The sequence below is a fragment of the Marmota flaviventris genome, chromosome 11 (genome assembly GCF_047511675.1).
Source record: "Marmota flaviventris isolate mMarFla1 chromosome 11, mMarFla1.hap1, whole genome shotgun sequence".
In the NCBI taxonomy this organism is placed as follows: domain Eukaryota; kingdom Metazoa; phylum Chordata; class Mammalia; order Rodentia; family Sciuridae; genus Marmota; species Marmota flaviventris.
Genome location: NC_092508.1, coordinates 13,848,130 through 13,868,475, shown reverse-complemented (window position 1 = coordinate 13,868,475; position 20,346 = coordinate 13,848,130). Strand labels below are relative to the sequence as shown.

General features: G+C 42.4%; 1 protein-coding gene across 1 annotated transcript in view; it reads right to left on the bottom strand.

Annotated features, from left to right (window-relative positions):
• Wdfy1 (WD repeat and FYVE domain containing 1) overlaps positions 1-19,137 on the bottom strand; it is a 48,749-nt gene extending 29,612 nt beyond the window's left edge. The window contains exons 1-2 of the mRNA XM_027941951.2: positions 18,957-19,137; positions 3,578-3,645 (exon numbers count right to left, since the gene is read on the bottom strand). Of these exons, the coding sequence (XP_027797752.1) occupies positions 3,578-3,645; positions 18,957-19,093 (205 nt within the window). The 5' untranslated portion in view covers positions 19,094-19,137. The remainder of the gene's footprint in view (positions 1-3,577; positions 3,646-18,956) is intronic.
• Between the last annotated feature and the right edge of the window lie 1,209 nt (positions 19,138-20,346).

Genomic DNA, 20,346 nt, shown 5'->3' with positions numbered 1-20,346 from the left:
AATAAATGAACTTGACTTTATTTTGCAACAAGACTTGCCATAAAAAAAGTAAAAGAAAAAAAATCATCCAAATGAAGCCAACCATCTGAAATAGTTTAAGTTCTCTTGCTGCAATGACTGACAATCTACACCAAAGAAAGAAAGTAATCTATAATACTGGAATGTACCTAAAAGAAAAGACATAGCCATTGACATGATCAGATCACAGAAAAAGGCTGTTTTAGTTGCATTCAAGAACTATGTAGTTGAATGGTAGGTACTGAAAAGGTACACAGAAAACATGACTGACTTGAAGCCCTCACACCCTAATCCACCATAATGATGCTGAAGATAACAAAGAACAGTCATGTTTAAGAAGTATAACCATGAAGATACATGTGAATTCATATGATCAAAATGTTCTTCAATTACCATTTGCAAAAATCACTATGGCAAATCAAATCATGCTTTAATGATTTCAAAAATTCATTATCATCATTTTTACTTGCTCTTCTGTTGGTACTAAGTCTGGATGCATTAGTTTTAAGCTTCTTTTCAATAATTTTGATGCTCACTCCCACAACAAACTACATAAATATTGAAAAACGTTTCTTTTGTGTAAAACTTTAATGTGCTGAGTAATTTTATGAGATTAGAGAATTTTTGCTTAAAAAAGAAAATAAAAAGCTTCCCAGTTTATTTTGCATATAATGATATCCTGGCTTTTTTCCTAGAAAGGAGTTTTCTACTGAGATAAGCAATAAATACTTTAAAAAGAAAAGAAAGGTTGGATATTCCTGTAGTTTTGGAAACAAGAAAAACACAGGTCATCTTTCAAATCAGTGGACTTTAAAGAAGATATCACTATAGTTCAAAATCAGATGCTTAAAACTCAGACATGAGCACCAGGTGCAGCCTGCTCTGTTTTGTTAATTAGGTCTTTGGTGTTTGGGGAATAGAGCCAGGCTTTTTCATTTATGTACTGGTTATGACTGCTTTCATGCTACAATGGCAGAGCTGAGTAGCTGTCACAGACTGCTGCACAGAATCTAAATATTTACTGTCTGGCTCTTTGCATAAAAAATGTGTGGACCTACTCCATAATTGTGGTGGGCAGTATAGTCTGGGAGTAGTAAACTCACATGGATTGGAATTCCAACCACAAGCCATTGGTTTAATCTCTCTGTCCTGTTTCCTCATCTAGAAAATGTGAAAAATAACATCTATCTTGCATAGCTGTGTGATGATTTCATAAAATTACATTACTAGAAAAAAAAGGCATGAGGCACATAGTAATACTGAAACTGGGAGTTACCATTTTTCCTTCAGCTATACCAGGTTCTGAAAGTGATTTGTGTTCAGTGAATGACATTATGGAACATAGTTGTACTACTGCAATGATGTACGAAGGCCTGGCTTACTGCGGGCTCCATCAGGGCACAGGCAAAAGTTTAAACTGGTGTACAACCACTAAAACATATTAAACTGGACAGTCAGCAGATAGTTCTTAGAACCAAAAAACAGCAATGTTCTTGTATGATAAATTTAATTTTGAAATAAATCATTCTACAATGACAAGCAGTTATTTCTCATAATTCATCCACTATGTTTTCTTCTGGTCATGTTCTGGCAGTTTGGCCATCTCTCCTTCCTGAGCTGGAAACTACTTTGAGAAGGAATAATCTCACCAAGTTAGGGAGGGACGGGACCAGAATGAGTCACAGCCATGTGCCCAAGATCTAACAGACAAGAGAGAGGAGAGAGCACACCCTTCTACTGCTGGGGTTTTCTAGGAGAAAATAGCTGAGGAATTAAAAACTAAACACAGAATACAATCCCTGTCAATCTCTGTCTCTATTCTAATGAGCAGGAACTTCAAGGGTGAAGACTCAAGGAGATTAAGCTTTGACCAAATATGAACTATGGAGGGATGGGAGGAGTACAGCAGCAGCTCTAACAAGACTTTCCAAGTGACAACAAGATAAGCCCCGCACTGGAATGAGTTCTTCCAGCTGCTGCTCTCTCCAGCTATCGGGTCTATGGCTGGGCCACTGGGAAGTAAGGAGTTACCAGCTCTGTTGTTGTTGTTGGGAACCTGGGGACCTGAATATCACACCATCTCTCCTGTTTACTTTATCAAACAGGCTCCATATGCACCTGCATTAGAACATCAGCCACTCTGCATTTCAAGGTAAGAAATCAGAGTGAGAAGCAAAGGTTAAGCACTCCAGAGGACGAGTGGACGTGGTGACAGGAGGAAGGGTGGCCTGGCGCAGTAAATTCTGGTCAGTTTTCAAGTAGTCTATTTTATTATGAGGTTTTATCATTCCTTTAATGGCAGTTACCTTCATAAAGTATTCTAAAAAGTCTATTTCACTTTCACTTAACGATTAGGGAAGTTATCAAGCCATCCAAACTATTGGTAGAAGGTAGAACAAATGAAAATTTTGATCAATTATTAACTTTTTGTGAAAATTAACACAGGATCCAAACACTGCATACTCAATTGAATACATGTACAAATGAGAATGTGCTAACTCGGGAGGTGCTTAGATGATTAAAACTAAATATAGGTAATGTGCTGAATAACTGGCTGCTCTGTGTTCCAACAAACTCCACTTCATCAGTAGCAAGCCATCGAGCTCACACCAAATCCTTTTTTTCTTTTCCTGGGAAGTCGGCTGAATATAGAAACCCTTCACAGAGGAAAAGCCTTCACTAAAAACCAAAGCCTCAAGGAAACCTGCAGCTACAGATGTCTTCTGAACAGCGGGTTTCAACCCACATTTGGCCTTGGGTGACATCCAGGCATTCTCTACAGGGCTTTGTTTTCAAGAAAGTCTAAAGAAAAGAAGTGGGAGAAAAGGATGTTGCTTAGATTTGCTGTGACTTTGTGTCACAACTCTGTCTTTACAATCATTCAATGGAAATGAAACAGACATTCTGGAAGACAGTATAAAGATTAACTATTATCAAAGGATGATGAAACCTTACAATACCTAACACAGGAAGACTACTTGAAACCTGACCGTAATTCATCACGCCAGGCCACAGTACCTCCTCTCGGGCCTACGGGGCCTCTGAGTACATCACCTCGGCATCTCACTCTGAATTTCAGGCGGTTTTAAAGTGTCCATAAAAAGTTTTATCTTCTAGATATATTTTTAGAATATACCTTACTACTGAAAATTCTCTGTTTAGAAAGTGAGGCATCTAGCACTTCTCTCTGTGGTATCCAGAGGTGGTCAAAGGTCAGACACAGGCTGTCATAATCATGGGAGCGTGCAGACTGCTCTTTGGTGTCAGCATCAGGTACTACTGAGGATAAGCTTAACGAATGAAGGTTGGCTGAATTAAGACAAAGGAAATCGGGAAACGGGCCTTTCCCTCCACCTTTTTTTCAGTTTTGCTTTATTAGGCCAGTGGACCTTTACAAAATACAAGTTTTCCTGTAGCTCATTACAGCCTGTCAGAGGTCTTTGGCAACTAAGAAACTCATTCTGAAATCTAGTAGCCATTTTTAGTCAGACATTTTGAAAGTTAAAACATCAAGGACATTAGAGGCAATGTCCTAAAGAGGAACTGGTCTGTGACTTACAGGCCATTGTGTGGTAAATGCTGGGCCAGTACTGGCCGCTGTCTCTTTTCAGCCATACTCGGATGGTTCTGTGGAGAAAGAAAAGAGTGGTCTTTAGAAATACTGTCCTCTTTTGTATTCCATGAAAACTTATTTTTTTAAATAATGTTCAATACCATCTCCTAACTGACCTTACAAAGCTAATCAAGTAGACAACCTGGACAAATATACATATATTAACATACACATCTACAGTAGATAGTATGTTACATATAGTACATATACTATATATACACAGTTACATATATGTGACCATGTATGTTGAGTTAACAAGAGCCTAGGAGTCAGGATTTCAAGTGACTTTAATAATGTGGAAATGTTCTTCACATAATGATATACAAAGAAAGCTGAGAACTACTAATTGTTTTTCTTGGTAAAACCAATTGTGTGAACATAGTAACTGACTGAGTAGCAGTCACCAAGAAAAGCAGCGGATCTGAAGGGGACGAAAATGTATGTGGAGAGGTGGGAGTTGGACAGGCCGTGAAGGGCCACGCTGATTCACCAACGGTTCTCCACCTACCCATCACCCCCACCGGGAGGAAATCATCCCACACCACACCTCTTTCATCAGAACATGCACAGACCTGAGGAAATCCTGCTTGAGTGCAGGAAGATGACAGTGACCAACACAGGCAAAGCTTAACATCTGAGTCTCCTGCAAAAGGAGAGAACACAGGGACAGTCCCGCTGCTCTGAGCTCCAGAACTTCTAAGCTCAGGCACTGGCTTGTCACCTTTTTGGGGGATGCTCTAATTCTGCTGGTACTTACCAGCTCTGCCTTTGCAACCACTCACATCCATGGTCAACTCTGCCACAGTCACATTTATACGTATAATAGCAACAGAGACTCGCTCACAGTAGGTGCTGAATAAATGCTTCTAACTTTAAACTGAAATATATCAACACCAAGTACTGATACACACACACACACACACACACACACACACGTATATACGTGTGTGTGTGTGTGTGTGTGTGTGTGTATGTATTCCCTTCCCTTTTCTTTCCCTTTTTTTTATGTTCAAGACAAGTAAAATTGGTTTTAGGGATGAAAACATCAGAACAGTGGTGGTTGCTTCTGGGGAGGAGGCAGATGGCAAAGATGTGAGGAAACTTTCGAGAGGAACAGCCAGGCTCCAGAGATGGGGACCATGGGTGTACACATGTGCTGGAACTTGCTCCACTATGCTTAAGATGTACGTAGACTACTGTATATGATTTAAAAGGAAACTGAAACTAGATGGTGACTTTCATTTATCCAAATAAGTAAGGTGGCGTGGCAGGGCAGTGAGCTAATGCTATTTTGCATATGAACTGGATAAAAGCCTCAAGGCAACTGTGAGCTCATCAAGGCTTTAGCTCCAGCTACCAATTCATAAGACATGAAGAGGACAGAGGAACATGTTGAACACCACAACAGGGCTGCGTTCAGCAAAGCAAGACTGCACAAAAGTCTATAGACAAATGTCACTGTTCTGTTCTAAACAAATAACAATAGTTCCTCAATATCACCTTGGCCTGACTCCACGGCAGCTTACTCTCATCTTCCCTCCTGGGCTCTGTCCCTGCTCTGCTCTAGTCCACTGCTATTATATCAAATGCCAGCTGCATATCCCCAGCAGCCACGCATGTCACACTGCTCCTGTGTTCAGCATCTACCAGTGTTTTTTGCAAATCCAGGGTTCAACTGACAATCTTAGTTCCTGTGACTTCAATTCAGGCCCTGTGTTCCAGTGAGCAGTCATCCCTGAGCTCTTCCGAAATGTCCACTCAGGCTAAGCACTCAGTCCACCTCCCTCACCACCCAACCGAGAACCTTTCTCTTCAGACTGCTTTTCTAGGCAGATGGCAGGATGGGTGCCAGTTCAGCACAACTCTTTCATCTAAAGAACCAATGGAAGCTTATAATGTGATCCTTAGGACTGAGCTACCAACATGACCTTACTTATGTTGACTACATTCTATGTTACTTCAAGCAGAATGCATATGGATACATTTCAACACAGCAGATGACGTCAAAAGAGGCCAACTCCCAGCAGAGCACTAAGTCTATTCAAGGATTCCCCTCCATGTCCAAGTACATGGTAACACAGGCCAATGCACGTCAAGATCAAGGCTCCATGCCAAACCATTTCCAGTTCACCAATTTCACTTACCAATTTGTACAAGGATCACCAAGGGGTTAGACCTGACAGCTACTTGACACATTCTAAACCTCTGAATCCCAAAGGTCTTAGGTCATGAATGTGTAGGTAACCCAGATGACTGAGTAGTGCATGCTCTTCCCTTGGAAAGGACAATATTCAGGTATCAGAGAACTCTGCTGTCAGAAGAAATCTTAGAGGTCATCTCTCCATCCAGTCACTGAACCCTGAGAAGTCAAGTTTCATACACCTTTGGAATAATAAATAAATTAGCCCAAGGTCAAAATGGGACTTACTAGACCCCAGCATTTGGAGATAGTCTTATTTTCTTTGTAGGACAAACATCAGCAGACAATTTGGTCTGCACAATCTGGACCCAGCCTAGGACCTGACTAGCAAACTGAGAAATTAGCCTTTATACACATTTCTTCAAATGTTTCTTCTGAAAACTGCTTACCACATCCAGGCTGAGAGAAGGCCACCGTAGTCTGGGAATCAGATTCCAAGTTTAGGCCTTGACTGTGGCAGCTGGCTCTACCTCTGTAACTACACCTTTCACCCCGAGTTCCCTTCCAGCCTCTTCAAATCAGACTCTCCCCCCTTAGGCACTGCTAAATTTTCCACTTAAAAGATCAAATCAAATCAATGTTAAGTTTAAGCCCTAATACCCTAGTATTCTTAAGACTCTACCTATTAAACAGGGTTGCCTAATTTCTGTGAGTGATATAACAATTTGTTTTATATATGGTCAGAACATTTCTCATTGACTTAACAAATAGCTGTAAAAATAGGCTTACGTCAGGCTACTTATTAGAAAAAATTGATAAGTTCCAGACCAAAAAAATTACTGTTTAGTAAGCTCAAAACAAAATCTACCATTCAATAATTTGAAAGCAACACATTAATATAGTTTAGTCACATTTTACCAAATGCAAACTTGTTTCAAATTCTACAATGATATTAATAAACCATCTAATTACCAAAGTGTCAAGATCAGATGGTTTTATTTTTACATAAGCCACAATATTTTGTGCCAGATGAATGTCTAAGCCACTCTCTCCACAAAGATAAAATCAAACAGCTGAATTTTTCCTTCATTATTTTGACAACTTTACTCCCACACACCTAAACTCATTTTACATTTTTCCTGCCACTTATTCTACCCATTTTTATAGTGGCTGGATCTTCTTTGATATTCCAAGATCATGTCAATCTGAAAAGCAAATCATTCCTTAAAATCACAACTTTAGAAACATGTTCATTCTTTTCCAAGTTCTATTTTCAAGTTGTTTGAAAACAATAGCATGATGTTTTTTCCAAAAGGTACTTGGAAAGGAAATGTGCCTTTTTTTCCCCCTGAGGCTGTATAAATGGTTTCCGAATCCCCCCATGCTGCTCTCCCTGTGGAGGGCTTCCACTGTCACATCCTCTGGCCTTCAGTATAACACAGGGGATCTCACAGTGCTGAAGTACCTTCCTTCTACACAAGAGTTGGTAACGCTGTATGCACCGTAACTGCAGTGTATGCAATGCTACCTTCCCTTCATTTGCTAACTGCAGAACTGTTCAGGTTTCACATGTTTTCCAGATAAATGAAATGACAAAGTTAGACCATATTTTGTTATTTTAAATATGTCAGAGTAAAATGCTTTTATAATATATTGCTATGCAGGGATAAGCAAAAAACAACTCAAAACAGCAATGAAATGCCACTTCTAGGGACCTCAATTTTTTGTCAATGTTAACTAACTCTTAGGCAAGAATTTTGCTCCATATGGTGAGAAAATTCATACTTTCCTGATAATAATAATGACACAAAAATAATGACAAATTTTGATTCAGGAATTTCAGGCTTAGCAATTGGTTCTAAAGAAATTATTTAATAGGGAAAAAAAGAACTAGACATTTTAAAAGTTCCTATATGTATTAGTAAGGAGTAAAAATTAGGAGAAAAAGGTTAAATAATGAAATGGGTTAATAATATAGAAATTCATTAGCAAATATAAGATACTATATTATCCACTAATAATTTCTATTATAATAATTCATAATGCCTATACCTTAGTTATTAAAATAGGAAGACCTAGAGGCACAGGAAAATGTTTATGAAGTGTTTGGCTTTTCTTAAAAAGAGCATATTATAATAAAATTATACAACTAAATTGTGTATCCACACCGTGTCTGCTCTGAAGGCCATGGGGATGCTGATCAAGAGCAGGAGGTAAAGAAAGGGAACGTGGTGAGACAGACAGTGGCTCTGGCTCTCATGAAGAGGCAGAAGATGGGAGAACAGCAGGGTCCTCCTGACCTCCCCAGCAGGCCAACGATCACACACTTCACAATGAGCCCAGGAGCACTCCGTGACTCCGTTCTGTCTGCTGTTCAAGTGTGGCCATTTGATTCTAGATGTAAAAAAGGTCCACTCTCTGAGTGTCTGTCTATGTCAGCAATGAGGCTGAGGAGTACAGCTGGGGTCAGTCTCAAGCTCCTGTGTAGCCAGAGGCTCGAGAATCAGAGGCGATTTCAAGTACACTGGAGCCATTTTCCTTCTTTAATGAGCTTCAGCAGGGCCGCTGAGGACTCTCGCTCTGTATGTCTGTGCTGGCCTTCAACGTCAACTCGTACCCTGGGCAGGCTTCAGAGTCTGGAGCACATTCTGCCAACAGTGAGTCCACCGGGAGTTCAGCCCTTTCCATGGGGGACAGGGCAGAGGGGTGAGGGAGCCCTGACCCCAACCGAGAGACATGGACCTGGACACAGCTAGCGGTACGTGGGTAGGCTGCGGTTTGACAGGTTCATTCCCAAAGGAGCGAGAGCAAAGGGAGGGCCAGCAAGGCTGGGCAATGAGGTCAGATGCAAAAACGCAGGGAAAGAGAAGACTACCAAAAGGCATGGGGCTCTCTGGCCTGGAAGACAGGGAATAAACAAGTGTCCCTGCCGAACTTCTGAGATTCACTGCAGTGAACTGCCCTGGCACAGACAGCCTACCTCCTGCACAGACTGCATCAGGATTCAAACAAAGTTTGTTGAGAACAAGACGCCTCATCCCCCAGGATGACCAACACTTCTGCCTCCACTGTATATGTAAGGAGGCAGGAGCAAGGAGAGGTACAATCCTAACATCATACAAACCAACATCAGCCCTACACTGGACTGTCCAACTCCATTTAGTAGTTCTGTCTGATTAAATACTAAATAATAAGTACAATAATTTTTATGAACAACTTTTCAGAAAATTTCACATTTTATCCTCCTAAAAAGGAACTCCAAAACAAGAAACCTGAAATGTTCAATTATGTTTTCCTGAAATAAATCCAGAGTGTGGAAAAGTCTACTTCTAACTTCAAAATTCAAAGAAATCCTGACTTTGGTGCTAAACAGGAATGGTGATGCCAACACAATCTCTCACTAACTCGAGTTCTAGATTCAGCTCCAGCATACAATACAATACATATATGCTTGTGGCATATAAAGTGCAAAGTATGGGCTCAATGCTTTACCCCTCCCTATACCAGTCCCTGTGTAATGTACTTTGCTGTTCTTCTCATCGTGAGGTAGAACCTATTTCCCTGACCCTTGACCATGAACTGGCTGGTGACACTTTGGCCAAGAGAATGTGGCTAAAGTGACAGAGGCCAGTTAGTGAGCAGAGGCTTTGCCTGCTCTCCCTCCCTCTCCTGGAAGCCTGCCACCTTAGATGAACCAGAGGGGGCAGCCTGCGGCAGGAGGAGCCATGACATGGAAGAGAGCCCCACGTCCCAGCTGAATCATCCTCAACCAGTCTGTAATCAGCTAACTTCCAAACAAGTGAGAGACACAGCTGGTCACAAGCATGAGTGGGCCTTGGCTGAGTCACAAGGAATGGAGACCCAAAGGCTCATGACAATAACATACACCTGCTGCTTTACTAACTCCATATTGGTCTGTTACATAGCAAGAGCTAACTTATACAATGTTATCTGTTTCAAAGAAATAGTAGTGTACCTTTAAGAACGTTTAAGACTGACCTCAAAAAAAAAAGCATTCAGCCATTTACTAATGCCCAAGATTTCAAAGTGCTTAGTAAACAAATAACTGCAATTTAACTCTTCATGGAAATTTAGACTATCCATTTTGCACTGATTCTAATTTGAATCCTTGGATTGAAAAAAGTTACAGAAAAAGCATAGATGAAGTCACTACTCTTAAATGCCACATTATAATATTTATCATCCTGTCTACAAAGGTTAATTATTCTGTATGCTGTTTTACCTTCCTACAGATGTATAAAAAATAGACTTAGGACCACAGTTATGATTAAGTATTTCTTCCATGGAGATTCGTCTTTGATCAGCTAGAGGACACGCCTCATGCTCAGAATAGGAGAAGGGACTCCTTTTCATTTTTTCCAGTCCCTTTGTCAGATGCTCTCAAAGAGTTCACTAAAAGCAAGGTTACTTTAAGGAATCATCAAGCCTTTAAAGTCTCATCTATTTAAGTTATAATAAAGTAGAAACAAAACTAGATTCAAAGAATGATATTTCTTCTGAAAAGCACTGGCTCTCAAATCAGAAGGCATCTTGTAGGATTAATGATTAATATTTTAAAATCTGCAATTCCACATACATTTGGATTCAATACATACTTTTCAGTAGTCTCTGCATGAAACCTCAAAAATCATGCCCACACATAAGTGATCTCAAATAGCACGCAGGTACTTTTATAAAATCACAAGGCCAAGTTCAACCTCATCTAAAGCATCAGCTTTTCTAAACCTAAATATCTTTAATTTTTTTTCTTAAAAACACCTTAATTACCCCAAAGTAGAAAAATTAGAGCACTGGTTATCTTTAAATTTTACACTGCCATAATACAAACACTTTTCAACTAATTAAAAACAGAATTTAAGCGAATACTATATGTTACAAATTAAGACGAAGGTCCTGATTTCTTTCAAATGCTGACTGACCAAATATTAATTCTGAGGAAAGCTGACTGGCCACTCATAAGGATGCTAACACTGTTTCACATCTTGGTATATCTCCAAACATTGCTGTCACCTACAGCATAGAACATATTTTTCCTAGTCTGACAGTACCTCCAATGGAAATAGAAGAAAATGTGTAATTCTGGTACTCTCGATGGTTGCTAGAACATGAAGATGTTAGCCTGAAAGAAGAGGAAATGATATGGTCATCAGTGCAATCCGCTTTTATCAAATAAATAGCAATTTCCTTCCAACCAAGTTTCCGGAACTCTGACCTCTTCATTTCTGCAGCCAGTCTCATTTGATGACAGAGGGAAAACATAGCTACAGAGTTAATTCTCTAAACTAAAAGGCAGAGAAAATGGTCTCTTTCTGCAGAGCAGAATTAGACTAAGAAAAATTAAAATGTCCACCCTCTCCTATAATGTAGAGAAGAATACCAGACAGCCAGGGCCCGCGAGGACCAGGCAGGCCTGCTGACTCCATCTCAGGCAGAATGTTACCCCGGGAGGAGCGTCCCTGCCTGTACCCAGCATCTGCATTAGCCCACTCCACACCCACCCCAGAAGCCAGGGGGATGACTTTCCCATCTGCAGATGTTTTCGTTTTGACTAAGAAACCATTCCTGCTATAATCTTTCACTGTTAGAATCAAAACTCTGGTGGATTCCTATGCCACCAAAAAGACTAACAAATCATCCCTAGCACTGAAGAAAAGGAATAATCTAGACAGGTTGGAGTCAGTAAGGTTCATGTAACACTCAGAAGACAAAAAAAAACAAATTAAAAAGTCTCAAACTCTGACAGCCTAGAAGTTGTAAAATGTGAGGCTACACTAACCCTGGGAAGCACAGTTTGGGTAGTGAGAACCGTAGCCCGTTTTAAATTCTGTCGCATGCTTCCTATTCCTAACAGGTATGTTTACTGTCTCCAACTAACACTGGAGACACTACTGTGAGCTTTACACTGTTTTAGGTACTGGAAATTTTTTTAAAACCACCATTTAATTAGTAAACACAAACACGTTAACTGGATAAAGGCTATGCAGACAGACAAGATAAATAAATCCAAAGCAACAATAATAATATCTGATTAAAAGTAATTAAGCATAACCAGTAAGACACTACAAGTGCTGAAGAAAGCCCAGAAAGGACAGAGGATGATGGCTGGTGGCTGGGGAACATTACTCAATGGTGGAAGTGGAACTTGAAGTGGACCAAGAAGGTGAAGTGAGGCCTGAATACCAGAGAAGGAAGGGGAAGTGCCTGGTGAGGGAGCTACGTGAGTCAAGGCATCCAGGTGGGGAAAAGTACAGATGTTACTGGGACAAAGCACATGTTGGCTTTACTAGACATGAAAGAACCACTGAGAAGGAAAAGATAAGCGTGGAAATCAAGTTGGGCAGGGACCAGTTCTAAGCCCCCAAAGTTCTTTTGCAGACATGATGAAATAAGGAGCTCATGAAAGGTAAACAGGGAAAAGACGTGATAAACGCCACGTTAAAGACATGAGCTTGGCAGGACAGATTCAAATGGAGCCTCCCAGAAGCTAAAGAAGCCACATAAATGCTACTGTAGTGCTGGAGGTTTAAAAAGAGGGTCAAGAGGGGATGAGGACAAGCCCTTGGGGAAAGACAGCATGTGTGCAGAAAAGGGCTCAGGCAGCAGGCTGCTTGCAAGATTAGCCCAGGGCTTGTGTCTGGGTCCTTGGATCTCCAGAGAGTTCTCAACATTCCTCAACTAAGAAGAGTGGCTCACTGTGATTAATGTTTGTACAAAACATATGGCTTATGCAGAACCCTGCTTTCTATGAGGAGTCTAAAGTTTTGGTACAGGCTAGGAGGAGGGCACCTACATAACTGACCTCCAGTAAAAGCTTTGCACATCAAGTCTCTGATGAGCTATCCTGATAAACAATGTTTCACATGTGTCATCATAATTTGATGCTGGAGGAGTTGAGCACATCCTGTGGGACACCAAAGGGAAAGGACACTTGGAAACCTGTGGGTGTTGCCTCTTATCTCCACCCATGTGCTGGGTTTATTTCATGTCCCTGGACTATCATAAATCACAGGTGTGAGTACATGGTCTGAGTCCTATCAATCAATGAGCCTGGTCTTGGGGATCCCTAATAGCAGGGGAAGAAATTGATTTCTAAGGGAAATTATATGGCTGACATGACCAAAAAGTTGAAATAAAGAAAAGGCATGTCTCAAAGATATTATAAGAATTTAGATTTATAAGTGACTCCCAAATGACACTGCCCTATTCAGGCAGGAAGTTTTTTATTTTACTTACACACAGAAGTACAGAGGAAGCAGAAACATCCTGAGTTTCAGATGATATCAAAGTAATAAAATGGAAAATCAATGGGAATAAAATAATGATAGTTAACATTTGAGCTAAGCACTATTTTATGCCCTTTATTCTATTAATTCATCAACTCTTTACAAAACCCTATAAAGTAGGTACTCTTACTATTTCTATTTTGCAGATGAGAATACTATGGCACAAAGAGGTTAAGCACCTTGTCCAAGGTCACATGGCTGGGATGCAAACCCAGGCCCTGGGGCTTCAGAGTCGATGCTCTTATCTCTGCTATAAAAAGAAAATGACTGTAGCAGTGAAGGGTCACTTAACAATAGGGGAATAAATGCACTTCCACCCAGGCTTCCTGTCTTCTCACTTCAGCTTATTTTATAACACAAATTGAAGGATCTACTTTTAGGCGTTACATGACAACTAAAATACAGCAGTTAACACCTGATTTTCTGTATAAACTAACAACTTCCACCTATGCCAGGATTCCTCCTAAGCATAATGCTTAAAAATCAAGCTGCTTATTTAGGATTATGCCGCATTAACCATTAGTAAATGTACTGGTTTTTTTTTCCAAAATTATCTTAATATTCTTAGAAGACAAATACATTAAATATCTGATGTATTAAAAATTGAAAGATGCTACAAAAATATTTGAAAAGTCGGATTTTTGTAACCTTTATCATTTACCAACCTGTGCGCAACCTCATAAAACATTTGAAAACACATGAGATCTATCTTTGTTTGACTTAGGCCAAACAAAATTGAGTCTCCTGCAGAAACCAATCTCGGCCTCCAGTTCCCGAAGCAGTAGTATAAGTAGGATCATCTCCAAACTATTTTTCAAAAATGAAGGGAGCCAGCCCATAACCTTAACGTGTTTATAATGGTTTACAATAGACCTTGTCCCTTTTAAAACTCTATCATTCAACCAACTGACTGTTTAAATGTTTGTGCAGTTCCAGCAAAGAAGTCCAAGAAAGCAATATGCCTAGGAAATTAGTTCCTGCTGCCTGGCACATTTCAGTCCTGTTCTGAAAGCACAGTCTCACTTTCTGTTTCCCCTGTCAGAATGCAACTGCTGCAGTTCAAATTCTTAAACTTACTACTGAAGCTATCTTGGTGGGGGGGGTTTGTTTTTGTTTCTGAAGTTTCCTGAAGATAAAGACAGTAAAGACAATAACACTTGTTTCTAGATTCAAGAGATACAAAAAAATGTTGTGAATTTATCATTCTTACACTTTGCTCAAATTCAAAAGCTCAAGTTTTTCTTTCCCAAGCGCAGGCAATTTAAACTACAGTTAATAAATAAATAAATAAATATTTATTTATTTATTTATTTACACTCAAGCCAGTTTCTAACCAGCACCCTAAATTCATTGCCCCATCCACTAATTACCTGTCCAGGTGTGATGTAATTAAGCCTTAATAGTCCACACTGGCTGATACTGTTTGGAGGGTTGACTGCATTTAACTGACATACATAGTTTGGTTTTGGAAATAGGTGGGTATGTGTGAATGACCCTAGGCAAATACATCCCAGAAGCAGAATTTTAAAAAGGGGAGGGGAGGGAGAGGAAAGGGACAAAATGTAAAGAGTACTCTCCCCCAAAGCAAGTACTTGACAAATAACTCTCCTTCCTTGTGGAATAGTGGTCTCAAAGTGTGATCCCTGGACCAATGGCATGACCATCAAAACCACATGGGAGCTGGGCACAGTGATGTATGCCTGTAATCCCAGCAGCTCAGGAGGCTGAGGCTGGAGGATCACAGGTTCAAATCCAGCCTCCACAATTTAGCAATACCCTGTCTCAAAATATACAAAGATCTGGGGGTGTGGCTCAGTGGTTGAGCACCCCTGGTATCAAAAAATCAAACCAAAACAAAACCACATGTGAAATTGGCAGAAATGCCAACTCTCAAGCCCCATCTGAGTTTCCCACTCAGAAACTCTGGGACGTGGCACCGTAAATCTAACAAGACCTCCAGATGATTCTGATGCATGCTCGAGTTTGAGAATCATCATTCCAAAGAGACCAGAAAATGCACACATTAGGCCTAGACCAATCTCAGTCTCAGCATTATTGCCATTTGGGGGCTGAATAGCCCTTGGCTGGAGAACCATCCTCTGCATTCCAGGCTGTTAGGCATATCCCTGACCTCTCCCTACATTCTAGTAATATTCTCTCCCCAGTCATGACAACAGGAAGTATCTCCAGACATTGCCAAAGTTCTCGGGGGCCAAAATCATCCCTGGTTGTGAACCACTGGCCTAGACTTTAGAAAACTGGACACTTATTTCAGGAAGACCATTAGATCTTTCACTTTTCTAATCAGAATACTCTTAGCTCTCACTGATGATAGCTTATATAAAATGAACTCACTCAGCTGCACCCTAAATCTAAATGTTAACAGTTACATTTCTAAGGATTAAAGCACAAGTTGTATATAAAAGGTACAAGTCAATTTTCCTTTAAACTCTGAAAACCAGTAGAAAGGATCATTAAATCATGGCAAAAAGCAGATGCACACATTTTACACTTGCTGCTAGAGCAGTCACTGGCTGATACCACCTAAACTCAGCTTCTCCAAAAGTAGAGAAAAAATGAGTGCACGGCAAAGAGAACTGGGTTCAAATATCAATCATGTCACTTTAGAGCTATGTGATTTAGGGCAGTTACTTCATTGTCCTTTGTGCCTTAGTTGTCTGACTTATCAAATAACCATTACACTATGTTCCACAATGCTCCCAGCAAGGCCTGGGACAGTACCCTTAGCTAAATGTGTTGCTATTTCCACAGTAAAAGAGATGTGTGTTCACAGTGCAAGGGATATAGTTCAGAGACGGTCTCATCTGTTCAGGTCAGGTTTTTGTATTAAATGAGTATTCAGGTCCAACTTACATGCACACACTTTTGACTTTTACCATGTACTGAACTTTGGAACTGCTAATATGACTTCCTAGTGGAAGGGCATGCACACTGGATACAGTAATACACATGAGGCCCAATTCTGTACTTGTAGAGAGAAGGGACCCTCAAAAGACTAGCCATTGTTATTTATAAAGTACAAACTCAATCATGTTATCTGATTGTTTTGAGCACTTTGATGGCTCTTTACTACCTACAAAATAAAGTCCAAATTCCTAAAAGTGGCACACAAAAAGGCCCTTCCAAACCTGGACACTGGCCTTTCCTGTTCTCCGTCCTCTCTCCTGTCCTTTCTCATGCCATGGCCACCCACACACCTCTTGTTCTGGCCACCTAGAAATAGCTATGGTCCTTTCCCCCTGCCTGGTACAGGACATGCAGACCTCTTCCACAGACACTCCTGGGAAGGAGGAAGAACACTTCTGAGGATGTCTTCTAGGACATGCTCCTTAAACCCTGGACCCAGACCAAGGAGCCCCCTCTTCCTCTGTGTCTTCCCATCACCCTGGGAGCTGAGTCCACAGAACTATCCCTTCACTCCACTGTCTAGCCCTTGGGAAACAGAGATTTCTGTGGTAGCTGTCTTTCTACATCACACATGTACCAACGGCCCAGCACTTGGTGGGTGTCTGACAAATATCTGGATGAGTCAAGGTCAGTGTTCTACTTCCTCAGGCATACATGCTAGCTTCCTCAAGTCAAGTGCCATAAATATCCATGAATCAGAAGTTATGTGAGGGCAAGTACTGTGGCTTTTGATCCCTGTTGTTACCCCAAGGGCCTGGTACTCAATAAATACATTATCCCTAGATACATGAATGAATAAATGAAGAGTACATCACATATTTAAAATAATGTGGAAAAACTCATCAGTGGCACCACCACCAACAAAAAAAAGTTCATAACCAGGTACTTTCATTAACTCTCTTAAATTTTAAATGTGGCACCTACTGAAAAGGCTTTCCTACTTTCAAGGAAGTTCCATGGGCCTGAAACACACATTAGAAACTTGAGGCACCAACCGCCACCCGGCCCAACCATCAACCAGAGCCCTGCAGGAACAGTGGTGCCCCAGGGAAAAAAGGAGCTGATCCAAGACTCCCCAGAGCAGCTTAGTGATCACTTTCTATAAAACATTTATTAGCATCGCTCCTCCCAAGAGTCTCAAATATTCAGCAATTTACCTAACATGAATGAATAAACATTTTACTAAATAAAGACTGCTATCTTTGATAGTGTATCTGCATCTATATTCATATCACGCAAACACCCTTATTCTGTCCTTTGTCTTTTCTACATTCCCATCTTCTCCTTATTTCTCATGCACCCCTTTGTGCTTACTCCCTTCCTGCTTCACACACCCCACCCAGGTCCTACTAATGGGTCCCTACCTTGTTTGTGGTCAGTTAACACATAAGCTGCAGGAAGAGGCCCCTGCCTGCAATAAACTCACTACCTAATTGAGAAAAGGGTCCTAAGCTTATCCAGAATTGAAATACAAAGGCCAAACAAGAGCTCAGGGTTTTAGGGTTTCTCTTCCCATTCAGGACAGGCCCTCCATGTCACTCACTTCAAAAGGTATAACTACAAAAAGCAGGACTCAATCTTCAACAGCAGTACCTTCCATCTTCCACAGAATCTTTTGGCTTTTGGCACATCTCTACCTAAGACTGCTTATTCTTTCAAAGAAAAACAGTTCACTCAATAAACACTTCCACATTCCCATGTGAAAGCCACTCAAGTATTACACATTTAAGGTTTTAAAGATGCTCAAGTTTTAAAACAAGTAATATTGTTTCAATATAGTTACCGGTGCCCTGAAGACCAGTGAGCAGAGGGAAGTCCTGGGTCATCTGACTTCAGAGAATGTCTGTGACTCAAAGTAACTAGTTTCACCTTCCTGGCCTTAGTTTCCTCTTGGATAAAATGAAAAAACTGGACCATATCAATGTTTCCCAAAGTGTGGAGGGAGTCCAAACCAGGATATCTCAGTAGTACAAGACAGGTCTTTGTGTGCACACAGCTAACACGTCTTAGTTTATTCTTTAGTGTTAATAGTTTTCCTAATGGTAGAAGTGTAAATAAATTTCCTTTGCAAATAAATGAATCTGTTCTTCTTTAAAAGGAGTCACTTTTATTTTAAAAGACTACTTAAAAACTACTTAGTAAATTAACAGTTTAAGTGGTTCTAGCAGCTGATCTTGAGGCCTGGCATAAAGCAGGGAAGTGTAAACCCCAGTTCCAGAAGGAAGAGGTGAATACCCTGGAGGTTCTTTGCTGAGAGGAAATACCGGGCACCAGAACAGCTGTACCTAACAGCCAGTCCTCCAAGCTCCCAGAGAAGGAGACTTGCAACTGACCTGGGAGGGCCAAGAAATTCCTGAGTTGAGTGCCAGGTGAAAGGAGAGAGAAGAAGCTCAAAGGTCCTGGGCAGAAGTACCAGGTCCCACCTGGAGGGGATGGGGGTCCCGGGCCAGAGGGCGCGGCGGGGACTGGGATCCCTGGGTCCCAAGATAGAAGGGAGTCTTGAGGACTAGCTCCCTGGTCGGAGGGGTGATTTGAAGACGAGAGTGCAGGGGTCCTTAAGTGGAGAGGCGCGGTGGGGACTGGGGTCCCCTGGTCCAGAGCTGGAGAGGCGCGGTGGGGACCGGGGTCCGAAGCTGTAGGGGCGCTGTGGGGACCAGCTCCCTGGTCAGAGGGGTGCATTAGAGACAAGAGTGCCGGGGTCCCGAAATGGAGAGGCGGGTTGGGGACCGGGGTCCGGAGATGGAGGGGCGCGGTGGGACGAGCTCCCCGCCGGAAGGGCGCGGTAGGGACAGGGGTCCCAGGCCCAAAGGGCGCGGTGGGGTGGAGGCTGGAGCACCCATGGAGTCCACTCGGATCTCAGTGGACGCGAGGCGTCCTGCCGCGCGCCAGTCCCGGGAGGGCCGGCGCCGCGGACCCCACCGCCCCACACCCCGTCGCGCCCCGCCCGCCCCACCTGTCCTCGCTGGCGGTGATCACGCCGTCCTCCTTGGGGATGAGCAGCGCGGCCGTGACGGCGTCCTGGTGGCCCTCGATCTTGCTCAGCAGCACCGGGCGGCTGCTCTGCGGCCTGGAGTGGATCTCGGCCGCCATGTTGGCGCGGCCGCGGCGTCCCGGCGGCCCATCAGCTGACTGCGGGCGGGCGGCGGGCGGGGACGCGCCGGTTCCCTCGGCAACGCCGCCGCGTGGGCGCCGCGCCGTCGTAGCGCCGCGAGTACCGCCGCCGCGCGCCCGTAGTGCCTGGAGAAGCGGCGCGGCCGCAAAGTCCGAGGCCGGCGGGGACCGCAGAGGGCTTCGGCCGAGAAGCGGGGACAGCAGTGAAGACTCAGCAGAAGAGCCATCACCCAGGGATGACTGAGCGGCCGGAGACCGGAGGCGCTGTCTCTCAAACCAGGGCCCTAGGAAAATAATGGGACTGCACTGCATCCGCCCGAAGAAGCCATTGTCGGAAAGACACACCTCAATTAAAATGTGAAAAAATATAGGGCATTTTAGAATCTACTGCAGACGATACTCAGATTATCTCACCTAATACCGATCACCGTGGGAGGTGGATAGATGGGTGTTCCCATGTTCCCTATTTATTGATTGATTGATTGATTGATTGATTTTAGAGCTGAGAAAGCTGAGCCACAGAAAAGTTCATTTACCTGCTTAATGGTGCACACCTATGAGAGAGAGAAGAGCATTTCCTAATCTCCCAGAGCTGACCAGATACTGCCTGACCCGCTTTGGTGTGACTGCAAGGTGGCAGGGCTCCTGTCTGTGGAACATAAACGTCGCACAGACCACTCTCTAACTGTGTTTAAATGTAGCCATATATGAACATTGCACAGACCACCAAAGTGATCAAATGATCCAACATGCTCCTGTCCTGGCTACTATGAGTGATTCCTATTTCTTTACCAATTATACCTTTAGCTTCTATCTAGTCTTGCTCCAACTAGGTAAAATTTGTTAAAATGTCTAATCTTAGAATTACCCTCACTTCCTGTCAACACCCAATCCAGAGGGAAACCCTCTTTTCTTAAACACCGCCCCCTAATCATCTAGCCTGAACTCAAATTCGGATAGCCTCTTACCCAGATGCCCCTCATTTCCTGGTGATGCGCCTTCTTCCAGCAAGTAATCAACCTCACTTGTTCCACTGTGGCTGTACTCCTGCTGGTTTTAGCTGGAGGACCTTGACAGTGAGTTAAAGGTCATGATTGGGACCCAGGAAGTCAATGACTCCAGCCCCTCCCTGTGAGCCCCTCACCCCCTCCACTGTATTATTCTGGCACCTGAACTGAAGGATTGCTCTAGAACTAGGCTGTACATTATTCACATAACTACTGAGCATTTGA